Source organism: Mus pahari, chromosome 4 (assembly GCF_900095145.1).
Source record: "Mus pahari chromosome 4, PAHARI_EIJ_v1.1, whole genome shotgun sequence".
Taxonomy (NCBI): Eukaryota; Metazoa; Chordata; class Mammalia; order Rodentia; family Muridae; genus Mus; species Mus pahari.
The window spans coordinates 97,737,613-97,748,901 of record NC_034593.1 but is presented as its reverse complement, the minus strand read 5'-3'; the positions used below and the strand labels follow the sequence as shown (position 1 = coordinate 97,748,901).

Here is an 11,289-nt window from a genome sequence, read left to right as displayed (position 1 = left end):
AGAGAGAGAGAGAGACACACACTCACATTGTTTTTGAGTTATTTTTGCAGTGGAGGACCACATACTTTAGAATGAGTCAGGGTAGCACAATTTATTTTTCCTTAAATACCATATCTGGGCCTGACACAGTTGAGATCTCAGGAATAAGAGATGCCACCCCAGGTACATGGCTAACTTACATAGATCCTCCAGCTAAACTGAACTAAACTAAAACTCACAAGGGCATCCTGGAGAAGTGCATCACTCCTCCTGTATCCATCCTGAGGACCTGAACTGGAGTTGATCCTGAACACGGTAAAGGTCTTTGTCTATTTCAGCCATCTTTATTTTTCATTCACACTGGTCTGCTCACTCCCTTCCTCTAGCTCAGTATGCCTATCTTACCTCACAGAAACTTCATGTTGTCACCACCAGAGGCCCTGGCGCTTCCCGTCCCTGCTAGCAGCATCTGGGCAGAGAGGGCAGTGGGAGGTGAGCACTCTTCACCCTTGACCCCCTTCTCCTCCCAGCATTGCCAGCACGCTCTGGTCCGAGGCCTATCTCCAAGTAGAGAATGAGGCTGGAATGCTATTGTCGCACCTTGAGAGTGGCAGGGAATGCTGATTCGGACAGTGTGTTATGATCAAAGTAGGAACTGTTAAGTATGTGTGTCTTTCATACTGCTTTTTTTTTTTTTTTTTTTTTTTTTTCCTGAGACAGGGTTTCTCTGTATAGCCCTGGCTGTCCTGGAACTTACTCTGTAGACCAGGCTGGCCTCGAACTCAGAAATCTGCCTGCCTCTGCCTCCCAAGTGCTGGGATTAAAGGAGTGCACTACCACTCCCCGACTCATATTGCTCTTAAACTGGACAGCTGGTGCTGCTTCTGTGCATCATTCTTTTACCCTCAGAACACATAAGAAGCCCCAGATTTTCTATTATCCAGTTGACTAGCATCAAGTACATTCCCACTGTTTTACATCTGTCACCCCGTCCATCCCCAAAATCGATTTCCTCTCTTAATTGGAAACTCTACCTCCTAAACAGTAACTTCCAGTTCTCTCTTCCTTCTGGGGCCTGGTAACAGAGTTGGGCCTGGGGACAGGTAAGTCACCTAAGCCAGATCCCAAAAGTCAATTTAACCAGTGCTAATACATTGCAATAGTGTGTCAGGAATTATCACTTCTGCTACCCTGTGACCTGCAAGTGCATACTCATCCATTGTTACATAAAGTCACTTGTCATAAGACATTTAAACCTGTCACTGCATATATAAATGCTATAAGCGAAGTAGATAGAAATGTTTGGGTGTCCAGGTCTCTTGAAAAGAGTGAAATATTCTGTACCTAAGATGTAGAGATGGATTTTGACCCAGCAGTCCTCACATCCATTGTATGTACAAAAGGCACTTTGCAGACATGTGTACAATCAATTTTTAACAAAGGACATTTTTATTTTCTATGTATGAGTGTTCTGCCTGCATATATGTACATGCACCACTTTTACCTGATGTCCACAGAGGATGTCAGGGTCCCAGAAACTAGAGTTTTGGGATGGTGATGTTTTTATGGTTTTAAATAGTTTGGATAAGTGGGTCTATATAACATTTGTCCTATCATGCCATCATAATATTAAAAAAAAAAAACTACCCATCAGATTTATGTGTAGTTCAGCTGTCTTTAATCATGCTGTGGAAGGGAAGTGCATGCCAGTCTCTCACTGCCATCTAAGACAATCCCAAGGTTATGCCGCCAACCAGTCACATTTATGTGTTACTTTTACAACTGCTAAATTCTGTTAGGGAACCTATTTATCTTAGTTGGGTTTCTTTTGAATTCAGAATTCTAAGAAGTAAGGCCATAGTAGGAGAAAATAAGCTTGGGTATTCTTATTAGTGAAAATAATTTGTCAGTTTATAAAGAATATTTCCTTTAGTAGTAATGACTAATGTATATTTCTAATAAGGCAGAAGAAGCAAAAGATAGCACAATATATGGTGCAGATTTGGTTTTAAGACTTTTTGTTTTCTACACAAAAAGCTTTCCATGTATATAATCAAAATGTCTGAAATAAAAATAGGCCATTTACCCAGGACAGCCAGGGCTATACAGAGAAACCCTGTCTCGGAAAAAAAACAAACAAAAAAAAGGCCATTTAGCCTGGTATGGTTGTGCATGCCTTTAAGCCCGGCAATAGGGAGGCAGAGACCGGTGGGTATCTGTGATATTGAGGCCAGCATGGTCTACACAATGAGACACTGTTTCAAAAAAAAAAAAAAAAAGCAAGCAAGCAAGGTAGCAAATAAACAAGCAAGCAGAAAGCCAAAACAGGCTGTCTATGCAGACATACAAATTGACTTTGTAGCTCTGACAGTGGAGTAGAGGGCCATTCTCAGCCTAGCAGGTTAAGCTGGAGTAGGAAGGCAACAGTAACTATGTTCCTGCTTTTCCTTCCAGGTGAGCCCAGACTGAGGTTTAGAAAGTCATTTTGACTTTGTTCTAAGGTACAGATGTGTGGGTAACCAGGGCCCAAGGTGTTAGGCTCTGTAATGGGCAGCACTTTAACTTGAAAGCATTTTATGTGTGTAACCACATCCAAACATCAATTGAAAAACAGCTGGGGATACGGTCCTTAGGGAGTTGCTGTTATCTGTTTTCCAAGAAAATAATTTCGTGAGATGTGCATGCAAGGTAGAATATGTGAGTTTGCCTACCAGTTAAATATTAAAATGTCGGTCAGAAAGCAGGAGAGGACTGAAATGCAGCTCTGATTTTGGTGAGAATGTTATGGTTCTGCCAGAAGTCAAGTTGCATTGGCTGTTACACCGAGGGACAAGTTTTGTGTGAATGTTAGTGACCAAAGAAATTAAAAAAAAAGCAAGTGATCCAGTACAGTGCAGGAGGGAGGTCACCTATGCCGAGCAAGTGGGGTAAACTTGGGGCTTGAGTAGATGATCATACTCAGGTTTCTGGTTTTTTTTTTTTTTTTTTTTTTTGAGGTCTCATTCTGTTGTCCAGGGTGCCCAGAACTCGCCTCTGCCTCCTGAGCACAGTTCTGGAATTAAAGCCATGAGACAGTGCTCCTGGCTATTTCTCAGTGTCTTAAGCTCCAGAGTCTACAGATAAAAAGTGTTTCGTTTGCTTGTTTCCTTTGTGACTGAATTGTATTTGATACATTTTAAAGCATTCTGAAGGAGCAGAGTGCAGGCTCAGTGGTTTAGAAACAAGGGCTGCTCTTCCAGAGGACCTGGGTTCTATTCCCAGCACCCACATGGTGGCTCACAACTATGTCTAACTGTAACTCCAGGGGTCTGATACCCTCTTCTGACCTCAGCGGGCACCTGGCATGCACGTGATGCACAGACATACATGCAGGCAAAACACCTATTAAAAAATCATTTACAGGGCTGGTGAGATGGCTCAGTGGGTAAGAGCACCCAACTGCTCTTCCAAAGGTCCGGAGTTCAAATCCCAGCAACCACATGGTGGCTCATAACCATCCATAACAAGATCTGACGCCCTCTTCTGGAGTGTCTGAAGACAGCTACAGTATACTTACATATAATAAATAAATCTAAAAAAAAAAAAAAAAATCATTTACAAAAAGCACATCTGAGATGGTTGTTGGTGCATGTCTGTAGTCCTGGCTGTTCTTCAGACTGGGGCAGACGGATCTCATGAACTCACAAATTCAAGAACAGTTTTGACAATACCATGAGACCTCATCTCATAAAAACAGAAAAACCAAACTGTATTAATCTGAAAAGAGATCCATGGCCTTCACCGTGCCAGAGGGGCTCATGATTTACAACAGACTCTGAATCACAATGTCCTGGGTGAGAGTGGGCAGATTGGCGGTGACTGGGACACGCCATTCAACGTCGTCTTTGTATTCCCCCTTTTGAAAGAGGCTTTGTCCAGGTGGGGTTTATTTATTTGGTTTTGTGTTTAGGTTTTTGTTGTTTTGTTTTGTTTTGAAATTGTTAGTGGCCATATCTAGAGCAGTTCCTGTGGTGATTATGGCCAATTGGTGTGTGTGCGTGTGCGTGTGTGTGTGTCTGTGTGTGTGTGTGGGGGGGTGCATTCGTGCTCATGTGTGTGTATGTGTGTGTGTGTGTGTGTGTGTGTGTGTGTGTGTGTGCAGACTTAGACTTAAGTGAATCCCATTTCAGTGGTCTCAGGTTCTTCATTGCATTTCAAGCGCATGAGGCTGGCTGGCTCTCTCCTATTAATATTGCTGGAAGCAGCTAAGTGTGAATGTGTGTTTCTGGCAAGGAGCAGACTTTCATTTTAATTGACACTTTCTTTTATAGTCTAAACCACGGGTGCCAAGTGTGCGCCTCACTAGTGGTTGTAAATGCTAAATCTATACATGGCTTCACCACCTCCTGTCAAGATAAATGCAAGCTTCATTTCCCCTCTGAGGAGTTGAGAGGAATAATTTATCCCTGGTTTGTTTGGGAAGATGTTTGCAGCCAGCCTCACGTGGACCCAGCTGCAAACATTTCCAGTGCCTTAAGCAAGCTCAGCAGTCGTTTTTGTTCCTGTGAAACATGGGGCGGTCGGAATGATACAGAAGTGGCAGCCGTAAAGGCCTAAGTGGGGGTGGCTTGATGGCCTCAGGTTCAGTCAGGTACCCTTGAAAACAAAGCCGTTATTTACACAGAGAAGGGAAACTGGGAACCCAGGATGCAGGAGAGGGAAAATTGTTTTTAATAAAGATGATCATTTTTGAGTGAGTTCCTTAGAAATAAGCAGGCTCGCATCTTCTCTCCCATAATCTGGGTCTCTGAGCTGAGGCTATACATAGGACCAGTAAGCACACAGGGGCAGGTTTAATTTTTAATACTTTATCGCTCAGTGTAAGGAAGGCTTGCTGCTAGGCTTTGGGATGGTTTCTTCTAATAACCAAGTATGATAGTCCCTCAGTGGCAGCTGCCATGGCTGCTTTCTGTGGCCAGCCACAGCAGCCAGCTACCCTGTGCCTCCTCTTCATTAGGTCTGTGCTCTTCAGAGTGACCCTGTGAAGTAGGCGGGGAAGTTACCTTCATCATATAGACAGGGACTTGAAGCATTTCTGTTCTTGTACTAAGCAGAACCAGTACTGGAACCTGGGCTTTAGGGTCGCTGGCCGTGCCTTCTTTACAGTGTACTGGCCATACTGCTAACAGTTGTGAGCATGCTTTCTCTGTCACCAACAGGATGGGCTTATTTGACACGTTCTGGTACATGCTGACTAATTTTCTGCATGAAGCCTCAGATCCTAAGCTTGCTTATAGAATGTATATTTGAGGAACTGAGCATTAAAAGAGCCCACAGTCCTTGAGGTTTTCTTTGATGATAATGTCAGTAACTGCATCGAACACGAATTTGACGTTCTGTGTGTCTGTAGCACAGGTCATGTGACTGTAGATTTCCTTGACATCTTTTCTCATGTTGAGGTCAAGGAACTGACTCTTGATATAATTCCCAGCATCCTCATAAGAGTTGTTTCCTGGTTTATTTAAAAAAAAAAAAAAGTAACATAGAATAAATTAATCTATAAATGTTCAATTTTTAGGTGACTGATTTAGTCCCTGGAGTTGTGTGTTAGGCCAGTGGTTCTCAATCTGTGGGCGGGCCCCGATCTCTTCACAGGGAGAGCAACATATCAGATATTTACATTCTGATCCATAACAGTAGCAAAATTACAACTATGAAGTAGCAGTGACATAATTTTATGGCGTGGGGTCACCACAACATGAAGAACTGTATTAAAGGATCGAGCGTTAGGATGGTTGAGAACCCCTGGGTCTGACTTTCTGGTAGGTGTCCTTGGGACAGTCAGTGGCTTTGATGTACCTGTCTGCTCTTTCCCAGACACATCTGAAATTGAACCTTGTAATCATCCATCCCTTAAGGCAAGCTCCCTCGTGTGTCTTGGCCTATGGATGAGACAATCCCATCACTATGTTACTCTTGTCTGCACTTACCGTCATACTCTGGAAAGCAGATACTAAGGTGGACTTTCTTAATTTTTTCCTCGAAGAGGTCCTTCTTGTTGAGAAAGAGAACGATGGACATAGCCGCAAAGAACTTGTGGTTACAGATGCTGTTGAACAGATGCAAAGACTCATGCATGCGATTCTGGAGAGGAAACATTGTGGGAAATATCAGATCAGCTTGTGAGGCGAACGTCTGTTTATTCCTATTCAGACTGAACGAACCAGTGCTCCACACAGAAAGGGAAAGCAAGGGAACAGACCATGGCTCTAGTGTGGTGGGGTAGACCCAAACATTCGGTTTTACTCGAATTTCCTGTCATTTCAGTAGCTCTGATTTGAGTGCGATTATTAACATCTCAGAGTCTCAGTTTCCTTAAAGAGTTATGAAAGCTATGCGAGGATATGTGTCTGTGGTAGTAGCTGCCTACAGGGATACCTAAATGTGAGATGGTTAGATGCCAGGGTACAAGTCACTCCGTAGGGCACTGCTAGGCTGGGGCCAGGTCCACTTTAGCTCTTTGTCACTTGCATCTCCCAAGATGATGTTGCCGGGCTCCTCTCAGGGGATCCCAAGTTTCAGCAGGGGGAAGACTGTGACATGGATTCTTTGGCCCTGGTGTCACAGGTAAGGGCTGGAGGATTTCCTAGAGCCAAACCACCACCACTTCTTACTTCTCTCATAGCTGCTTTGACAGAGGAAGAGAAACATGCTGTGTGTCTGCAGAGTCCAGAGTTAGCCACTGCTCAAGCCAGGTGAGCATTTAGGGAACAGGCCTTTGGGTACTGAGGGTGCCACCATCTGACTTGAATTCGTTCCTGTCAACTAATCGGGGAAAACCGAGTAGATGAGCACTGTAATGCTCCTGCTGTTGATACTTCAATACCTTGTAAACTCAGAGTAAAGTGGAAGAGATCTTGGAACATGAATAATGCTATTAAGACATTTGAGTACTCTACTGTGAACCCTACAGTTAAAGAGAAGAAATGACAACCAAAACTGGAGTGACAGGAGAATAGACCAAAGCTAGGAGGATAGACCAAAGCTAGAGTGACAGAAGGATAGACCAAAGCTAGAATGACAGAAGGATATACCAAAGCTGGAATGGCAGGAGGATAGGCCAGAGCTGGAGTGGCAGGAGGATAGACCAGAGCTGGAGTGCAGAAGGATAGACCAGAGCTGGAGCGCAGGAGAAGAGAAGCTGTGTTTTCTGATGGGCAGCTGGTCATCATGGAATACATGTTTATGTGCAATTAGTGTTTCACATCTTTGACTATTTATCTCGAACTCAAGAAAAGGAACTTAGCATCATTCCCTCTGGCTTTGTAATGACCTGTAATACTTGGGTTTCTTACCTCAGACCAAACTCATGCTCAGTCAGTTTGGAGCTTTGCAATACTAACCTAGATCCTACAGCAGAAGGGGGGTTTTCTGTGGTTACTGATAAATGTGAGAGAGGCTGCTCTGCTAGGAGAGAACCAGGCTACCAGCGTGAGCTAGTTGGGGCAGTAGGATGACGAGGTTTGGAGCAGGCTCACGAGGAAAACCAATCCCACTGAAACTACAGGCCGGCCGCTCACCACTTCATCATCCTCCACCAGCACCATGTCGTAGGCACTGAGGGCCGCACAGAAGATGATGCAGGTGACTCCCTCAAAGCAGTGGATCCATTTCTTCCTCTCTGATCTCTGCCCGCCCACATCAAACATCCTAAGGAGGAGACAGCCGTCCGTTCTCATCGGCGTGGCCAGCATATGCCTTTAGCATTCACCCAGAGGGGTGGCCACTTGGGGCCAGTTAGTAGCAAATCAGAAATAAGAGAAGGGGAGGACAGTAATTAAGATGGGGCATCAACTACGGCCAAGAAAACATGCTGTGAGACCTGAGATGCCCCAGGGAACCGGGTGCTGACCTAAAATTCAAATCTTTAACAGAAAACTTGGTCTCGATGATGCCTGTTGTCTTGACTCTGGATCGAAGCACATCTTGCTCATTAGGGAGGTAGTTAGGGTCTGTAATCCGGTCCAGCTGGTTCAGGTAGCTGAAAAAGAAGGTGCCATCGGTGATGTTACAGTCTCCAAAGACTAAAGGAGGTCTCCCCAGAAGTCTACAGCTAACACAGAGTTAGAAGCAGGATTGGTGTCCACAGCACTGAATCCAGGATTCTGCATGTGTGCTTAGAAAAGGTGAGGGCCAAGGGCCACGCCCTGATGAGGCAAGTGCTCTGTCCTCAACTCCGCCTTTCCAGACAGGAAAGAGAGCTAAAGAGGCTTTGAAGACAGGGGACATCAAGACAATGTTTGGACCCTAGCCCCTGAGTCAAACTGGGAAATGGGAGCACATTTTGAGAGTTGGAGATACTGAGGAATTAAGTATTTGGGTATGATGATATGATTTCTTCTTTATGTTTTAAGTACATAATGACATTCTTAGAATAAAGTGGTAGCTGCAGAGTAATCCAGTGGGGATGGGAGGGAGATGTCAGATGAACTCAAAATGGCCGTGAATCAGCCGCAAGCTAGAAGGTTCACTGTATCTCACCTTTGTATGTTTGGAAGTTTCCATAAAAATGTGAGAAAGTGAGCCGGGTGTGGTGGCGCACGCCTTTAGTCCCAGCACTCGGGAGGCAGAGGCAGGCAGATTACTGAGTTCGAGGCCAGCCTGGTCTACAAAGTGAGTTCCAGACAGCCAGGGCTAAACAGAGAAACCCTGTCTCGAAAAAACAAAAAACAAACAAAAAAAGAACGTGAGAAAGTTTAGGAAGGGTAGAAAGAGGGCAGATGTGAATAAAATGACAGTATGGTGAGGGAAGGGGGGCTGGCGAGATGGCTTAGTGGTTAAGAGCACTGACTGCTCTTCCATAGATCCTGAGTTCAAATCCCAGCAACCACATGGTGGCTCACAACCATCCATAATGAAATCTGACTCCCTCTTCTGGAGTGTCTGAAGACAGCTACAGTGTACTTACATATAATAAATAAATAAATCTTTAAAAAAAAAAAAAAGAGGGAAGGGAAATTAACTCAATGTCTCATGTACTTCATGCATTTAAATGTTTAAATTCTCACTAAATCTTAGAAGACTTGAGATTCGTGTGCCCACTTTATAGATATAGGAAAACTGCAGAGGAATTACTTGGGAGACTGAGACAGGAGGCCTGAGTTTCAGGCCAGCTCTGGCTACAAAGTAAGACCGTCACAGTCCAAAACAAGGAAGCCCTGTGGCACATTATAAAGCCTCAGCCTTGTAGTCACTCGAACCTGGACTCACGTACACTCTGCTGCCCATGTACCTTGGCCGAGTTAACTGACGTCCCTGGACTGCAGGTTTTTCTACTAGAAAATGGAGCTGATGTGCCTTGAAGGCTCGTGTACAAACAGATAAAGGGCCCTGAGACATGGCGCGTGTCACGTACCTAGCAGGGTCAGAAAGTAAGGGAGGATTCCAAAAACGAAATAACATTATTTCAAGATTAGGTGACCAGGCGTAAACACGTCGATTGTAAACACACAGCTGGTGCCCACTTCTGATACTGTACTGTTGGGGGTTGATAGCTCTGTCCCTTATCTTTTTGGAACCAGCTTTGCAAAGTTGATTGTCTCTTAGTGTCTGACCATCTTTCTTTGGTTTGCCTCTTGAAATAGAGCCAAGAGCTGCTAAGCAGAGCCCCTGGTTTTAATGTTGTGTCTTCTGCTTCCGAGGCCAAAGGGAATCATTGTAAAGGAATTTAAACTAGTGGGGACTGGCAAATATCTCCATAGGCTTAAGTTCAGTTTGTGGGTCTGCAGCGCCCACTGCCTGGAACTTAAGGCTGAGTGAGATTTCTTCTGAGCATGATCCCACTGCCTCCCCAGGGGCTTACTAAGATGCTGAGTCATTGAGCTGGAACTCTGCAGCTCTGTCAAAGCAGGCTTGAACTCCACCGTCCTTCCACAACTTTCTGATGACGTCCACCAGCTCAGGAGGCATGGTCCCCTCCTCGGTGGAGTCAGCCAGGTTGTTGAGCTGTCTCCCGGCATCCTGTGTAATCCAGAAATCTGACTGAGAATGAGCTGGGAGTAGTAGGTCAGTGGCTTTCCAGGTGGGTTCTGAAAACTTACGAAGTGGAAAGCATTTTGCTTTGCTCCTAATGCCTAAGATAGACCCGTTTCAATGACAATGCAGTTTAAGGAAGTATGCTAATTTACTTTGAGCTCTCTAGATGTAGCCAGCCCTGGGATGCCTAGAGGATAGTTCTAGGTGCTTCCTGCAGGTCTTCGACTTCAGATGACCCTGAAAGTGGATTTCTAGAAGATACAGGTCCTTTGCTGTAGGGACTGGAAATTTAAAGCTATATTGGCTCAGAAATATACAACCCAGGAAAAGGCTTGAGTATTAGCTTATAAAAGTCCTATAGCTCGGGCTATAGGAGAGTATTATAGTGATAAATTAAGATAAAAAGGCTAAGCATTTTCTATAAAGGTAGGAGTTGCTTACTCTTCTAGGACTAGGATGGCTGGAAGTTCAGCAGATGCCATTTGAGTTATGCAGAACTTTTTCTTACCCGACTTTCCTTGTGCTCTGTCGGTCTCTGGTCTACTTCTTCTCCTGCTTCCACCCTGAACCATTTACCATTAATCACGTACCGCACAGCTTGGCTCTGCGTAGTCAATGCCTAGTGTGGACATGGCTCTGATGATGGCCAGGATGGACTGCAACACATTCCCATAGATGACAGACTTGAACTCTAGGCATTCTTCAGGTGAGTAGCCATCTTGGTGAATGATTCTTCAAGGAACAGACACTAAGCTTTTAACGGGACCGAGGAACCAGAGCTAAGGGATTGAGACTCTCGTGGGGGAGGGGCGGATATAAGGGTCAGAGGAAACCACCTGTATTCCTACTGCTGTCTCCAAGGGCAGGGTGAGGGAAGGGACATTGGAGAGTAGGTCCTTTAGTCCAGGGTCCCTCGGAGCTAAGGACCCTTCTGTTCAACACCAACACTGGTCCCACTGGCTCCCCCCACCTCAGTCCTTCCCAGGTAATGTTTCCGCTCACTTCATCTGTTTGACGATGGTGCTCTTCCCTGACTCGCCCGCACCTGGAAGGGAAATGTTCACGCTGTCAGTTCCCACCAGTTTCCCCCAGTTCTCCCCAGTGGTCCAGAAGATGGTGTGAGACACCCTGAGCTCACACCATCCAACCTGGATTTAGAGCAGTCTCTCTCTTCAGCACTATTTACATTAGGGGCTGGATTTTTTTTTTTTTTTTTTTTTTTTTTTGCAGGGGGTGGGGAGAGGTTGAGACAGGGTTTCTCTGTGTAGCCCTGGCTATCCTGGAACTCATTCTGTA

General features: G+C 45.0%; 1 protein-coding gene across 1 annotated transcript in view; it reads right to left on the bottom strand.

Annotated features, from left to right (window-relative positions):
• Positions 1–4,670: 4,670 nt before the first annotated feature.
• The window catches only part of Gnat2 (G protein subunit alpha transducin 2), an 8,446-nt gene continuing 1,827 nt past the window's right edge, over positions 4,671–11,289 (bottom strand). Inside the window, exons 3-9 of the mRNA XM_021195654.1 lie at positions 10,996–11,038; positions 10,584–10,725; positions 9,821–9,978; positions 7,871–7,999; positions 7,539–7,668; positions 5,949–6,102; positions 4,671–5,470 (exon numbers count right to left, since the gene is read on the bottom strand). Coding sequence (XP_021051313.1) covers positions 5,280–5,470; positions 5,949–6,102; positions 7,539–7,668; positions 7,871–7,999; positions 9,821–9,978; positions 10,584–10,725; positions 10,996–11,038 — 947 coding nt within the window. The 3' untranslated portion in view covers positions 4,671–5,279. The remainder of the gene's footprint in view (positions 5,471–5,948; positions 6,103–7,538; positions 7,669–7,870; positions 8,000–9,820; positions 9,979–10,583; positions 10,726–10,995; positions 11,039–11,289) is intronic.